The sequence below is a fragment of the Tigriopus californicus genome, chromosome 2 (assembly GCF_007210705.1).
Source record: "Tigriopus californicus strain San Diego chromosome 2, Tcal_SD_v2.1, whole genome shotgun sequence".
NCBI lineage: Eukaryota > Metazoa > Arthropoda > Copepoda > Harpacticoida > Harpacticidae > Tigriopus > Tigriopus californicus.
Genome location: NC_081441.1, coordinates 14,323,999 through 14,339,821, shown reverse-complemented (window position 1 = coordinate 14,339,821; position 15,823 = coordinate 14,323,999). Strand labels below are relative to the sequence as shown.

The window sequence follows — 15,823 nt, the reverse complement described above, 5'->3', positions numbered from 1 at the left end:
TGCGCTTTTATCTTGCTGTACTTGTGCCTCTAAATCTCAAATTGGTTGCTGCAAGCTGTACTTAAGCCATTATCCCAACTTCTCAAAATATGTCAGCCTCCCAAAGGCCTAAATTTCAGATGCCATGAACTATTTACAGTTTTTTTATTAATTTTTTTAATGACTTGTTAACTACTTTTGCAAATCTTATGTCTAGAGATATCAGAAAAGCCAGTTCTTTTGGATTATCAAGTTCAAAGCATGAATAAGCTTAACCTTTAGAAAGACCATTGATGAAGTTCAAGTTCATTAACAAGTTAAGATCAGGAATGCAACAACAACAAAAAAACCTCAGTACTAGAGGCAGGGGTCAATTTCGTACGCAAAAAAGTCCACAAAAACGACCTCTTGAAGTATTAAAGTGCAACAGGATCTTTAGACACCAAAACTGTCCTTTTTGGGGGAAAATTTCGTGAAAAAGACTTTTGAATGTTCAACAATACCCAAAAACTGTCAAGATATTTGCACTAAACATAAAAAAGTGTCAACTCATCACTCTTAGTTCACTATCTCCCATAACCTCAGTACATTTATAAGAAATATGATCACTTTTGTTTGTATCTGCCTTCACATGGTTTCAAAAGATTTGAATGAATCAAAACGATCATGATTATTCCTTACTAGTGCTCTTTTTCCTTTTTTGGCCGCTAGAGTTTGCCTAACTCTCTTTCAGCCCCTTCAATTCAGAAGAGGTACTAAAAAACAAGACACAAATGCCAATGTTAGACAAAAAAAAGCGTTTTGTACGGGTTCAAAAAATTTATTGCAAAAATACGAAATTCTAAAAGACAAAAAATAGGCCGAAAACAGCTTTTTTCTTCTAAAATTAGTTTTATGCATGTTAATGAGTGAACCTGTCAGTTTAGAAAAAAACATAGCCACATGAACCATTCCTTTAATGGATAAAGAACTGAACCTTTAATTTAATCCTTCAGCAAAGAGATATGAAGATATGATGATAACGTCATGTTCCTTTCCAGCTTCAATGAGTCAATGAACTCCATCTTCAAGTTCAAGCACTTATTTAGGAGGTAACGCAAGACTGAAACATGTTCTAGCGAGGTTTCAGAGAGCTTTCCACTCCAGTTCTTGCGCACTCAATGCCATAGACTACTGGAAATTCCATTGGTCGGTCTATGCATGGAGTACTCCACGGTCTATGACGTTACTTAAAACTCTCTTTGTTTACAAATGAAAAGAAATTGATGTTAAATAAACGTTTGGACAGGATATTACTCATTAGCTTAAGGGGAAAGAATCTTCTATGTCAATGATCTTATCTTATCACTTGGTTGTCACTGACTCATTTCACCCTTCAAAACAACAATTTAAACCCTACTTAGACATTAAGTAAAATAAGTGGAGTCAAAAAACTCCTCGAGAAGAGCAGAAAGAAGCAATTCAACTAAAAATGGGGTTTAGCTGTTGGGGCGAGTTCACGAGAGGAAAGCTGTCCTTGGACCACCCAGAAAAGGATCGTTTTGATCGAAGTCAGGTAAGGCACAAGTTTCATCTTGAATTTGCTTTGTGGTCGTGATTTTCTTGCTTTATTTCTAGTGGTGCCCTCCTGGGAGAGTGAGCACATGGTACATGATGTATCGAGTGTTTGTGGCTATTATGTTTGTTTCCTTTGTCATTTGTCACATCATTGCATTTCCCATTCCGGAGAAGTGGATCATTTTTATGACGGATCAAGGAGTTCTGTTTCTCACGCTGCATTTTGTTCTTTATGCCGCACTGGTTCTGACCAGATGGATCCAAGAGCGAAGGAGTGGTTTGCGAGGTGAGCAAAATATTTATAAATACTTTTTAACCAATTGATTATACATCCGATATACAAGTGTGCTTACTTTCTATTATTTCTGGCACTCCCTTTAAAAAATTATTTGATCCCATCACTTGTAAAATTCATCTAAATCAAATTCAAGAGCTGTATTATATTGCAGCGGCAAGAATTTCAAGACAACGGTTCCTCTGAGTCGGAAGTGATATGCTTTTAAAAGTCAACACAACATTTTGTACAAATGGGATGATTTGGCCTGAGATAGTAACTAAGATTTCTGTAATCGCTACACGCCTAAGGCCGCAATGACTTAGTTCTTCTCTGTTAGGAACAAGGCGCACTTAATAACAATTCTTCTGTAACCTCGTGGTTTTCACAAACGTGACAATCTGGAACAAAAGGGTGACCACGAATTAATGACTCCGTCACGACAATGTCAAATGCCGCCTCAAGGCCCTCATTTCCTTCACTGTCCTTTTTTTCGTTTTGTTTCTTAATTTACGGGCCTTGCTAACCGCTTCAAGGAATGCAATCTTTTCCCATTACCATTACAAGGAATGTTTTTATTTCGTCAACTTTTTACCCGTTAATCTTTTGATGAAATTAGCCTTGTCAACGAATTTGAGTTAGGTTTTAGTTAGTTATCCTTTGAGGAAACCACAATTCATACTTGTGTTTTGCATTGAAGAGAGTTGTTTGAGATAACAATCTCAGACTGATTGATTATGTCTAATTGAAAACTGTATTGAATGTAAATTTTAGACCCCTGAGAAGAATGCCCCTCTCATTTCAATTCGCCAAAAACTGCCGTCCTCGTCACTTGCGCTTGCATTCATTTTTTGATATGTTCTATCTAATGGAATTTGCCCTACATTTTGTTGTCTTTTCAGAGAACACTGTAGAGAGTTTGCCTTTGATATACAGGATATCTTGGGCCATGGGGTCTTGCTTTTCCAATGCTGCCCTAGTTATCACCCTCATTTACTGGATAGCTTTGCATCGATGTAGGTTGTTTACTAATGTGGGAAAAATGTGTGGCATCAAAATCTATGTTTCTATCATTAACTTCTAGTTGTGGAGAAATATGGCTTGTTAGAAACATCGTGGGAATATTTTCTCAACTTTTTCGTACACGCTTTAAATTCGACATTCTGTCTCATCGACATATTCCTCACCGATCGACCTTACCGTGTTCTCCACTTCTATGTCCCCATTGGTTATGGGCTTTTTTATGTTCTGTTCAGTCTCATTTATTGGGGGGCAGGTAAGGGCGTGAGAACAAATTTGGACCATCCATCCATGAGCGATCAGTAATAAACCTTTCTTTGCCTTTCATCTGTGGAGCCTAGGTGGCACTGGGTTTTGCAACGAAGATGGTTGTGTGAACTACATTTACCCCATTCTGGATTGGTCCGGGAATCCTGGGATAGCGGTGCTAACGGTGGTTTTGGCTCTGATCGTCATTCCTTTGGGCCAATGCGTTTGGTTTGGACTCTACAAGTTGAGGCTGTGGATATTTAATAGGGTGACTTCGTCATGAAGTGCTTACAAAATCCTCACTGACCATTTCATGTAGCATTTCACTCACACAACACACTCAGAAATGGTAGCAATGATCAAATATTATTTCTCACTCTTGAATTATAAATCTGAATCTGAGCAATAAGTACGTATTATTCTTAATGATTTCCCCCATCTTCACGTGTTATGTCTGTCGTAATGGAAGTAAAAAATGATTTCGATACATTTCTAATTAAGAGAATAACTGAAAGTATTCATTCAAAAATTCAGTACGGTATAATTTTGTCATTCCAAATTGATTTATTAGAATCCAATTGAAGACGAGGCGTTTGTTAAGTTATAAGTAATAAGTCTAATTGATCATTCATGCTTGAGCACTTGAACTTCCACGAAATAAAAACCATCTTTTTCATTTTACCGTTACGGTGCGAGGTTGATTGCCTCGCATTAGATACAAGGTTCCGTGAATATAAAACTCATGTGCCGTATATTTTGCTACGGTTTCGCTCACATTTTCCTCTAGACTCGTGGATCCCAAGCAGTGTCTCGGTATTTTAAACAAAAACGAATAGAATTGCGTCACCTCACCGGGGTCACCGCGTCTATCTCTGTTAAAATTAGCGAACAAAATCTAACAAATCCTGTTCTTTTTTAACTTACAAATAATATCAGAACCAACGGCTCCTGAATGAGCAGATTCGCGTGATTTTTGGCTTCGCGAAAAAACGTGCGATTTTCGTGAATTGTTTGGGCTCTTATTTTTCACACGACAAATACGAAATAAAAAGCACTGAAACTTGTACAAAGACTGTTAAAGCCAATCATTGTTTGTTTACACATCCCTTTTGATGCTTTTCTTGGCCATCTATGTGGTGAGCCTGATCCTCTTCAATGTGTTTCTTCACCGTGTTGCATCAGTTTCCGACTTTTCCAACATGAGCTAGACATGGTCCTCGTTGTCTGATGCAAACCACCCCCTTCGCCAACTGATCCGCCATCTGCGTCATGGTCAAGGATCAATTTCGAGACCGCGATGCGGTCCGAAAAATCACGCACATCTGCTTTGGTATGCAAAGTGCCCAAGAGATGGAACAATGTGCCCAGTTGCAAGTGGTGGCCAAGAATCTCTATAACCAGGTGAGGCCGCCACCGATAGGACCACCATTTTCAGATCTTAACTCCATGGTTGAAATCATGCAATGAAATAGCCGACTTGGGGTGTGACTGTTCATTTACTTGGATTTGCCATTTGCCATTTGCACAGTTACATGAATGATGTCTTTGACCCACGGAAATAACTCTTCATTTTTTTGTATTGTCATAGCAATGACAGAATGATAATGAGCTCAGATGTTAAATGAAACTGAGTGAAATTGAATTTTATCTTTAGTTTAAAACCGTGGCCTTTGTTTGGCTTGGGCCATAAATAAGCGGACAGCCTGATTAGTGTCAAAACTGTCCTGGCACACTGTAGATAGGAAAATCTCTTTGAAGATTTCATTTCTTTTTTCCAAGTTTTTTCGGGTTGAGCATTCATTACATACAATTCATTACAACAGCAAAGCAGTTATGATTTGAATTTGATTATGATTTGATTGTCAAAGAGTGAGACATTGCGTTTTGATGACCTTATTTGCTTAGGATGCTTCTCGCTCGTCAGTGCCTTGGGGCGTATTGGATCATCGCATGGGCACCAGTCAGAAAGACGCCAATTGCACCACTTGTGGTCTAGGATTGTCGGATTGTATCGGACACTTTGGCTACATCAACTTGGAGTTGCCGGTATTCCACGTGGGCTATTTCCGTTCCACCATTCAAGTGCTTCAATGCACGTGCAAATCCTGTTCCCGGATCCTTTTGAAGCCCGAAGTGGCCATGGCCTATCGGGAACGCCTCAAGCACCGGGAAATGGCCTATTTGAGCAAGAAAGCCATGCGGAAGAAGATTATCGAGCAATGCAAGAAGATCTCGGTGTGTCCGTACTGTTCCAGCACCAATGGCGTGGTCAAGAAATGCGGACTCCTCAAGATTTCCCACGAAAAGTATCGCAACTGCAAGAAGAATAGTGAGGTCTTGACCAACAAATTGGCCGAATTTGATTACGTGACGGAAAATAATAAGGAATTGGAGCCCTTGGTGACCAGTGGTCTGATCCATGTGTTGAGCCCCCTCGAGGTCCTGGATCTGTTCAAGCGTATCCCCAAGCAAGACATCCCCTTACTTCTCATGGACTCTGAGTCAGCCCGACCCGAGGACATGATTCTAACCCGGATCTCGGTCCCACCACTTTGCATTCGACCGTCGGTGGTCTCGGATCTGAAGTCTGGCACCAACGAAGATGATGTGACCATGAAGCTCACCGAGATTGTGTTCTTGAACGATGTGATCATGAAGCATCGGCAAAGTGGGGCCACCACCAAGATGATCCAAGACGATTGGGACTTTCTCCAATTGCAATGTGCCTTGCATTTCAATTCGCAATTGTCGGGTATTCCCGCGGACAAAGCGCCCAAGAAGTTTACCCGCGGGTTCATCCAACGGCTGAAAGGTAAACAGGGCCGATTCCGCGGGAATCTCTCCGGGAAACGAGTGGATTTCTCTTCCCGAACTGTGATCTCACCCGATCCGAATCTGCGGATTGAGCAAGTGGGTGTGCCCATTCACGTGGCCAAGATTCTCACCTACCCGCAGAAGGTGCATGCCGCCAATATCGAGCTCATGCGGGAGTTGATCATGAACGGTGCGGATGTTCATCCCGGAGCCAATTTTGTGGAGACCACCTTCAACGGGATGAAGACCAAGAAGTTCCTGAAATACGGCAACCGCAAGAAAATCGCCCAAGACCTCAAATACGGAGACATGGTGGAACGTCACATGATGGATGAGGATCTCGTTCTGTTCAACCGACAGCCCTCGCTTCATCGCATCAGTATCATGTGTCATCGCGCGAAGATCCTCGAGAACCGCACCTTCCGCTTCAACGAATGCGTCTGCACGCCCTACAACGCTGATTTTGACGGAGACGAAATGAACTTGCATCTCCCTCAAACCGAAGAAGCTCGAGCCGAGGCCCTCATCCTCATGGGGAACAAGTCCAACTTGGTCACGCCTCGTAACGGCGAGCTGCTCATCGCGGCCAATCAAGATTTTATCACGGGCGGGTATTTGCTCACCCAAAAAGATGTGTTCTTCGACCACGGAAAAGTGTGCCAGATTGTGGCGCAAATCTTGGCTGGCAACGAGAAGCAAATGCGGATCGATCTGCCTCCTCCCGCCATTTTCAAGCCCAAGCGGCTTTGGACGGGGAAACAGATATTTGGGATGCTCTTGAAACCAAATAAACGTTGTCCGATCAAGGCCAATTTGGTGACCAAGGGCAAGTCCTACACCTCCAACGAGGAGTTCTGTGTCAACGACTCCTGGGTGATCATCCGGAATTCAGAGTTGTTGGCAGGCTCGATGGATAAGTCCACATTGGGGTCGGGTTCTAAGATGAACATTTTTTACATTCTTCTGAGGGATTGGGGTCAGGATCAGTCGTGTGTTGCTATGTGGAGGTTGTCTCGTGTGGCCTCTTGGTACTTGATGCACCGTGGGTTCTCCATTGGGATCGGGGATGTGACTCCGAGCCCCCACTTGCTCAAAAAGAAGCAAGATCTCGTGGACTTTGGCTACAACAAGTGTGACGACTACATCGCTCAACTGGCTGAAGGTGCCCTACCCTCTCAAGCTGGTCAGAGTCAGGAAGAGACGCTTGAAGCCCTGATTCTAAAGGAGCTCTCTGCCATCAGAGAGAAAGCGGGAAAGGCCTCACTCACGGCCTTACATAAGTCCAATGCTCCACTCACCATGGCCTTGTGTGGCTCCAAAGGCTCATTTATCAATATCTCGCAAATGATTGCCTGCGTCGGTCAGCAGGCTATTAGCGGGAAACGCGTGCCCAACGGGTTCGAAGATCGTGCTTTGCCCCATTTCGATCGACACTCGAAGATCCCCGCCGCCAAGGGCTTCGTTGAGAACAGCTTCTACTCCGGCCTCACCCCCACCGAGTTCTTTTTCCATACCATGGGAGGTCGGGAGGGTCTCGTGGACACGGCCGTCAAGACTGCGGAAACGGGTTACATGCAGCGGAGATTGGTCAAATCCCTGGAGGATTTGGTTCAACACTACGATGATACTGTGCGGAACAGTAGCAATGAAGTGATCCAGTTTGAATACGGCGGCGATGGCTTGGATCCCATGATGATGGAAGGGAAAGACAAGCCTGTGGACTTCAACCGGGTTCTCGAACACATCAAGGCCGTGTCACCTTGTTTCTCTGAAGAGCCCGTGGATGCCACGACCATCTTGTCCTCCATGGAGGAACTTTTGGCCGATATGGTTGGACCTAGTGCGGAATTCAAGCAAGAGCTCAAGGACTTCATGGTGGGTTTCGCCAAGAGGGTGGACAAGATCCACAAGTCCCAAAAGATCGACGTGAACAACCCTGCCAAGCTCCTTCCCGTCCAGAAGTACCTGGGTCGGTTGACCCTCACACAGATCGTGGAATTCGCCGAGAAATGCAAGGAGAAGTTCATGAAGGCTGTCATGGAGCCTGGCACGGCTGTTGGCGCTCTTTGTGCTCAGAGCATTGGTGAACCCGGTACTCAGATGACGCTCAAGACGTTTCATTTCGCTGGTGTGGCATCCATGAATATCACATTGGGAGTGCCTCGAATCAAGGAGATCATCAACGCCTCCAAGAAGATCAGCACACCGATCATCACCGTCCACTTGGATAACGAGACGGACCCGGAATTCGCTCGAATCGTCAAGGGTCGGATCGAGAAGACCACGTTGGGTGAAGTATCTGAGTACATCGAGGAAGTCTTCTTACCCGACGACTGTTTCCTTCTCATCAAACTAGACATTGAGCGGATTCGTCTCCTGAAACTGGAGGTCAACGCAGAGACCATTCGTTACTCACTGTGCACCTCCAAGCTCAAAGTCAAACCCACTAACTGTGCTGTGATAGGCGAGTCCATGCTCACCGTGAATCCCGGGAAGAGCACCAAGACCACCATGTACTACCAACTTCAGTTCTTGAAGGAGAAAATCGGAGCGGTTTGCATCAAGGGTCTGCCCAGTGTGAGTCGGGCCGTGATCCACATGGACGATGCCGAGGGCAAGGTTAAATATAAGCTCTTTGTGGAAGGCGATAACCTCAGGGAAGTCCTGGCCACGCCGGGAGTGAGAGCCCCCAAGACCACTTCAAATAACACTTACGAGGTGTCCGCCACCTTGGGGATCGAGGCGGCGAGAAAGACCATCATGAAAGAGATCCAATACACTATGGAGAGTCATGGAATGAGCATTGACCGACGACACATTACCCTCTTGGCCGATTTAATGACTTGTCGAGGGGAGGTTCTTGGAATCACTCGACACGGTTTGGCCAAGATGAAGGAGTCGGTGTTGATGTTGGCCTCGTTTGAAAAGACTTCGGATCACTTGTTTGATGCCGCTTACCACGGACAGAAAGATGTGATCAGTGGTGTGAGTGAGTGCATTATCATGGGCATACCCATGTCCGTGGGCACTGGTCTGATGAAATTACTCTACAAGCCAAAGCCGTATCAACTCCCTCCAAGGAGAAGCCTTTTGTTCCCAGCCAATGGAGATTTTCATCGTCCCGGGTTCTGACCAAAAAAAAAAGAAATGTTAATAAAGCATATTTATCGCCGATGATCAATCTTTGCGCTTCTTCCTGATGCGTTTTTTGCGGGATCGAGAGTTTCCTGGGATATTTTAAATGCATTTAAAGTCGTGAATGCAAACGCCGATTAGACCTTGCACTAATCATCATGTCTTGTCTTTTTTTTTTTTTAAATCACCGTTTGGAATTGTTTGGCTCAATGCCATGCTGATCTGAAATTTTCCAGGTTCAATTTAGGTGTATGTAGTTCTAGTTCAAGTAATAATACGCAAAGTGGTGGCTGTTGGTCCGGAAAGGGCCAGGTATTCTCGCGAATTGAACTCCTCAGTATTAATGGCCGTTCGACTCTGCAATCGCGTAGAAAACAAAATTGCGATCAGTCAAGTTCAGAATGACGGCGGTACTTCGTATGTGCTTGAATATTTTTTTCCTCGTTCGTCTTCCAATGGACGTACAAGCTTCGTCAATATGCTCGTGTGTTTGCGGTTTAATGATGAATGCGCCAAACACTTAAATACCTGTCGTACTAATGTGGCAAATGAAAATCACTCGTGATTACTGAAGGGGTCAAAATGACTTTATGATTTGTTCGAGGTCCTGCCCATTAGAGCGGGAAAATTCAGCGGGAAAAACCAACGCAGGTATATAAATGCTCGGGTGTACGATTATGGATAGCCAGTGGCAATTCCAAAGGGCAACAAACATGGTGTTCATGAAGGAAATCTATCCCATTTTCTCCCTCTTACTAATGTGCTCCGCCCGGAAATTTGAACGGAGAAGTGCCGTTGAGAATGGCTCCGTCGAAAGTGACGCTATTTTCCAGTCAAACAGTCTGCTTGATCCGAAGGGCTCCAACTTGCAAAAGAGAGACAAAGTCGGTCAATATGGGTCAATTAGCACGCCCAGTTTCCAACGGATTCCCCAAAACAATCTTCCTTTTAGCCCTGTGGATAACAGTTTGATCGATTTCTCACAGGTAAGAGAGTGCCAAAAAACAGAAAAAGATGACCACTCCGAGACCTTATGAATTTACGCGGGAATTTTGAACTGTTCTAGGCAACCTTAGATCAGGCCTCCGGGAAGCTTTGTGTGACGCGATTTGAATCGGTCAATTCCATAGAAAAGGATCCCATTTTGGAATGCGACCACAAAGAGCACAGATCGTGCCATTTTACCTACGTGACTCAATTCCAAGCCACTCAAGAAGAGGTCTGCGACGAGAACTTTGAGAAGGTATGTCAAATTGTCTTCAAGAAGGCAGCCTTCAACGAGACTGTTCGTAAATGTTACACCCCTGTGGATCTTGAATGCGATGAGAAGAGCTCCCAACAGTCGAGTTACGGTGCTCCCAAACCGGCTCGACGCCCACAGTCCCGCCCCTCGGATGACGCCGTCATTTGCAGGACGGTCAAAGAAACCTTGTGTACGACCCGCTATGTTAAGAAGGGTGGCAAATTGGTGGGCGACACCTCATGCAAGAGCATTCCTGTCGAGTTATGTGGCGGATCCACTTGCAAGACACGCAATCTACCCGAAGAATGTCATGATAAGGTAAATTTTCCATGGACATGGAGTCTTGGGGGGTTCTTGATTGAAATATTTTTCTATGATCTCCCAGGTGGTAGCATCCATAGTGGATATTCCGGAAGAGACATGCGATCTGAATCCCCAAGAGGTGTGCCGACTTCAGACCAAGCTCATTCCCAAGCTCACCCCAATTGAAGAGTGCAAGACTCACCCCAGAGAAGTTTGTCAGATGAAGTTTACCGAGGCTCGGAGCAAAAAAAAGCCCATCACCATCAAGTACTGCCTAATGAACAACAATCAGCGACCCACTAGTCCCGGGATCATCACCAACTCATACCCGAATCGAGCTCCCTCCAATAGCTATGGGGGTCCCGTCGTTCAATCCCCGTCCAGTAGCTACGGAGGACCGGTTCAATCCTCGTCCAATACCTTTGTAAAACCCATTCAGACCTACAAACCTGCGGCATCTTCCCAAGGCCCCGTGGCCATCCAACCCGGAAAGGTCTACTACAAGCCATCCAATGTTCTCTGAACCTAAATGTTCACACTTTGTCGACTATTTGAATCAAATACGAAGAAGCTGTTACAAAATCAAATCAAAAATTGTCAATGAAATGACCAACGTCATGTTCTTAAACAAGCCACTCTGATTAATTATTCTTTTGTATATGAAGGAAAATAAGGAATACATATTTGAAAACCCTTTGTCGAGGACTGGGATCAGAATTAATCTTTCTTCTGCCATGGCATCTTGTAGTTCCGCTTTTCGACACGCTTCCTCTTCTTTCCGTTCTTGACGTTTTTGTGCGGAACACGCGTTTCCACCAAGTTGCGTCGCTTCAAACTGTTGTAACGGTCCGCCAAGATATTGCCCTCGGGGCGAATGTTCCTCAAGTTGCCCGTGAGCTCCTCCGTTAATTTCAGGTCCAAATCAGGCTCTTCAAACTTATGAGTGCTCAATTGGGCGGGTTGCGACAATTTGGCCTCTTTCTGCAATCGGCGCTTCCGCATCTTGGCTTGAGTCACTTTCTCCTGGGCCTCGAGGGTTCGCTTGAATTTCTTGGTGCGGAACACGTCCTGGTTCTTCTTCTTCTCCTCTTTCAATCGACGCACGCGCTTGTCTTCAGCCAGAAGTTGGATCTCTTTCCTCCTCTGTTTACGGGTCTTGACCTTGTTGTCTCTTTGGGTCAATTCCTCGTCCTCTCCTTTCTCTTCCAAGACATCTTCATCGCTTCCCGTCTCCTCTTCTTCCTTCTTCGCCGCTTCCAATTCCTTGATGCCTTCGGACATTTCATTGATCCAAGACTCTTGCGTGGGAGCATCCTTGACCGAGGGAAACATGCGGGTGGTGTGATATTCGATCTTAAGATGTTCCTTCTCCTTCTTCATTTCTACCATGGCCGCCTGCCACATGAGGTCTTGATGCTCTTTGTAGCTGGGATTGTAGGACTCTCCCGGATGAGGCTGGCTCACAGCCGTTAATGTGGATGGTTTTCGATGGAAGTCTTCGGGCACCTTTCGAGTTAACTTGCCGCTTTCTTTTAGATTGTGTCGCTTGGTGGTATCACTAAGCCACTCATCGGACTGGATGATTTCTTTCTCCACATCACCCGGGGTTTCAGTCCACAAGTCGAAATCAAAGTTTGTTCTTCTTCGTGTTTTCCGCTCAGCTTGCTGATCTTTCTTGGCTTTTAGAGCCGTAGAACGATCCTGATGGGCCGAAATCTCGCTAGCTCTGTAACAGGAAAGAAACATAATTTGTCGGAGAAATAGTGCTTTCAACCAAATACTAACCATCTAATCGTTCAAACAAACCCATCGCACGAAATGTTAGCAACATCAGTTAGCCAAATAACTTACGTCTTCCATCCGCCGAGTCGCTTCTGGGTAATTTGAGCTTTCAACATGGGATTTTGTCGCTCCTGTTGAGTCTTGACTCGGGTTCTTTGACCCACGGGGTCGGCCACTTTGCCCTTGGTCTCTAGATGATGAAAGCATTTCAATGGCTTCTCAGCCCGCAACTGTTTCCTGGTCTTCCTGGTGATTAGGGGCGAATCCTCAGGGCCCTTGTCGACCATGAAAATATCTTCATCTTTGCGGGCTTTAAAGGCTCCGCCCAATCTCTCTTCGAGGCGTTGATCTTCCAGGAACTCTTCCACATCCTCGATGTCGGTGTTCTTTCGCCACGATTTTTTGCTCTTTTTCGAGGCCTTCTTTTGAATCTTCGGGGCGGTTTTGGACGTCATGATCAAGTTCGAAGGTCTCCAAAAATTGAACGTAGATGGTGAAGTCTGAACCCACACGTGCCAAAGACTCTTGTTTTCCTTCAACAGCTGAAATCCAGAAAGAAACCAGCCACGCGATTCGTCGAAACAGCTGATTGATCAAAAGTGTGGGAAATGTTCAACCACCTAAATAGCTAAATGAGACCTTTTACAAGATCTTCGGAACAAAACAACCAAGCATTTCCCTTACGATGGAAAACATCGTGCGTTAAAAAACTGAGAAAGCCTTTGTAGCTGGCCCAATGTGGGCCCAATATAAAAACAAGTATATATCATCATTATTAGAACACTGTCGGCTCTACTGAGTTTCTTGATCAAGGTTTGATCAATGGAATGGTTGATGAGATTCTCTTTTCTGTTTTAAATCCATTTCACAAGTTTTCTGTGGATTAAGCCAAGATTACTATGGGTTTAAAGGGATCATTACATGGCATTAAGTCACAAATCCGTGTGATGAAAATGAATTGATATTTTGATATTTGCATGAATGAGACTATTTCTGATTATCAGTGATTTGTTTTGACATTTTGAGTCATCATGAGATCCGCTTGGTTTCCTGGCTTCTCAACTCTGCGCGTTTGATTTTCCCGCTAACCGTCTTGGGCAACGACTTGACAAAGGCGATCTTTCGCGGGTACTTGTATGGCGCAGTTTTTGTCTTGACAAAGTTTTCCAGCTCCTTGATCAACCTTTCCTTGCCATCCTTGGATTTGATCTCCTCCACGTAAGCAGGGGTGAGCACAATGAAAGCCTTGACCACCTGACCTCGGACCAAGTCGGGAGAGGCTACCACGGCAGATTCGGAAACGGCCGGATGCTGGAGCAGGGCCGATTCCACTTCAAAAGGTCCGATTCGATAGCTGTTGGGCAAAGATCGAACAAGTTGATATTCCGTCTTAGTAAGCCACTCTGACTTGGTGAGCCCAATCTTACCCCGCCGAAATAATAATGTCATCGGTTCGAGCGGCAAACCAGATGTAACCATCTTTGTCCATGCTAGCTCGATCGCCAGTGAGATAGAAATCCCCAGAAAATGAGTAACCCGTCTTTTCCGGCTCTCCCAAGTACCCTTCGAAGAGACCCTCGGGTCGGTGAGGTCGACAGTAGACGCCAATATTTCCTTGTTCGCCCACAGGCACTTCCTGACCCATATTGTTCACAATTTTGATGTCATAACCCGGAGCAGCCTTGCCCATTGACCCTGGTCGGACATCCATTCCTATGTTGGAAAAACAAAGGAATCGAGAATTGATGGATCTCTTTCTGTTGGTGGGAGCAAAAAGTGAAAAAGTGCTATGCTACCTTCAAAGTTTCCGCAGACTAGGGTGGTTTCAGTCTGGCCGTAGCCCTCCTTAATGAGAAGACCGGTGGCCGCTTCCCAAGCCAGAATGATCTCTTCGTTCAGCGGTTCGCCCGCCGAAACGCAATGTCTCAGCGCCTTAAAGGAGCATGTGACCAAGTCCTCTTGAATCAAACTCCGGTATAGAGTGGGCGGAGCGCACAAAGTGGTCACAGGCTGTGTTCCTAGGACCTCCAAGACGTCTTTGGCCACCACTCTATTGGCACCGTGAATGAAAACACCCGCTCCTTGAGACCATGGAGCAAACACGTTGGACCAAGCGGATTTGGCCCAACCTGGATCCGATATGTTCCAATGCAAGTCATGGGGAGCCAGATCTAACCAATATTTCCCGGTCACCCAATGGCAATATCCATACGAACGCTGGGAGTGCGGCACCATTTTGGGCTCGCCCGTAGTCCCCGAGGTGAAGTAGACTTGAATCATCTGAGAAGCATCCGTTTCCACGGGTTCGATTTCGGTCGAGCCATTCTGATCTAAAAGCTCTTGCAGACTGGTCCAGCCATGCCGATTAATCAGATCCTGAACTTCAGACTCTTGTCCATGAACCAGGACCTTATGAGTTGCGTTCAGCTTCAGGGCCTCAACTTTCAAGGCGGTGCTCACATCAGCAAAGATGGTATCAGCCTCAGCCTTGGCCAATCGCATGGCAATATCCTCGGCCGTAAGCTGAATGGTGCCCGGAAATAAGACGGTATGAGTTCTCATGGCGGCCACGTTTAAGAGCCACCATTCCGGGACTTTGGGCAGAATGGTAACCGCTCGTTTCATTTCGCCCAAAGACCTCAAGGCCGCTCCCATTTGCTTGGACTGGGTGCTGAGCTCGGTAAAGGACCATGACCTGTGCGTGTGGTCAGAAGATAAATGCTGCAAAGCCAAATTATTGCCCGTTTCTCCCGCCCATTTGTCGATCACATCTTGAGCAAAGTTGAACTTTTTGGGAGCCGTTAACACGGTGTCCTTAACATCGTCATATCTGTAGGAACTCGATAAATAACGCGAAGACGGCCGAACGGCGGGCACAATGCGACATATTTGATTCAAAGGCATTTTAATTCCAAGAAGAACATACTCCAGATCAAGGATGCTTCAGATAGTTATACGTAAAACTTGTTTTGGATCAATCGCTGTAAATTTGTCCACAAGATGGCGAGAGTTCAACTTCAAGGTCTTCTTCCACTCCCCAAATGGGAAAATTAGCTCATAGTTTAAGATCCAAGAAGCAAACGCCATCCATCTTATTGATGCAAGTATCCTTGCCTCGATTTAGTCGCCATCCATGGATGAACCATTCTCAAAATAGCCCATGCAAATAGTTCCAAGTTACCCAGTGTCCCACTAGGTGATGTTCCAGTATCGTGACGTCATCTATTGAGTGATCGACGATGAATGTTTGTCAGGGTGACTGGGGGTGACTTCACATTCTGCTTATACCTCATCCATGTTCCTGTTTTATAAAACCCGCCGATTTCATATCCGAATTCTAATTTGAACATTCCTTCTCAAAGTGAGAGATTTGATATCTAAAACCCGCATGATTGTTGTTAATCACTTTTGTTTAAGTTTTGGATAACGCAACGTTTCAGCTAACGTTTTCTCGTTTTGCCTTTGGA

At 45.1% G+C, this 15,823-nt stretch overlaps 5 protein-coding genes across 6 annotated transcripts; 3 read left to right on the top strand and 2 right to left on the bottom strand.

Annotated features, from left to right (window-relative positions):
* The first annotated feature begins 1,161 nt into the window (after nt 1-1,161).
* Nucleotides 1,162-3,481, top strand: LOC131876820 (protein rolling stone-like). Of its 2 annotated transcripts, XM_059222319.1 has the most exons (5): nt 1,172-1,534; nt 1,597-1,822; nt 2,713-2,826; nt 2,895-3,086; nt 3,172-3,481. In XM_059222319.1, the coding sequence occupies exons 1-5, from the start codon at nt 1,451-1,453 to the stop codon at nt 3,360-3,362; spliced, it is 807 nt and encodes a 268-aa protein (XP_059078302.1). In that variant the 5' UTR covers nt 1,172-1,450; the 3' UTR covers nt 3,363-3,481. The 2 variants fall into 2 exon arrangements, with proteins under 2 accessions (XP_059078303.1, XP_059078302.1); XM_059222320.1 differs by lacking the exon at nt 2,895-3,086 and having other exon boundaries at nt 1,162-1,534.
* Nucleotides 3,482-4,249: 768 nt separating this feature from the next.
* Nucleotides 4,250-9,070, top strand: LOC131876814 (DNA-directed RNA polymerase III subunit RPC1-like). The gene is made up of 2 exons (XM_059222312.1): nt 4,250-4,480; nt 4,985-9,070. Exons 1-2 carry the CDS (start codon nt 4,349-4,351, stop codon nt 9,023-9,025), a joined length of 4,173 nt encoding a protein of 1,390 aa, XP_059078295.1. The 5' UTR covers nt 4,250-4,348; the 3' UTR covers nt 9,026-9,070.
* Nucleotides 9,071-9,256: 186 nt separating this feature from the next.
* Nucleotides 9,257-11,270, top strand: LOC131876819 (uncharacterized). The gene is made up of 3 exons (XM_059222318.1): nt 9,257-10,014; nt 10,095-10,589; nt 10,657-11,270. The coding sequence occupies exons 1-3, from the start codon at nt 9,688-9,690 to the stop codon at nt 11,095-11,097; spliced, it is 1,263 nt and encodes a 420-aa protein (XP_059078301.1). The 5' UTR covers nt 9,257-9,687; the 3' UTR covers nt 11,098-11,270.
* Nucleotides 11,195-12,899, bottom strand: LOC131876818 (ribosome biogenesis protein NOP53-like). Its single transcript, XM_059222317.1, has 2 exons — nt 12,426-12,899; nt 11,195-12,300 (listed from the first exon to the last, which is right to left on the bottom strand). Exons 1-2 carry the CDS (start codon nt 12,809-12,811, stop codon nt 11,292-11,294), a joined length of 1,395 nt encoding a protein of 464 aa, XP_059078300.1. The 5' UTR covers nt 12,812-12,899; the 3' UTR covers nt 11,195-11,291.
* A 396-nt stretch (nt 12,900-13,295) lies between these two features.
* Nucleotides 13,296-15,790, bottom strand: LOC131876816 (acyl-coenzyme A synthetase ACSM3, mitochondrial-like). Its single transcript, XM_059222313.1, has 3 exons — nt 14,153-15,790; nt 13,784-14,069; nt 13,296-13,710 (listed from the first exon to the last, which is right to left on the bottom strand). Exons 1-3 carry the CDS (start codon nt 15,258-15,260, stop codon nt 13,386-13,388), a joined length of 1,719 nt encoding a protein of 572 aa, XP_059078296.1. The 5' UTR covers nt 15,261-15,790; the 3' UTR covers nt 13,296-13,385.
* Between the last annotated feature and the right edge of the window lie 33 nt (nt 15,791-15,823).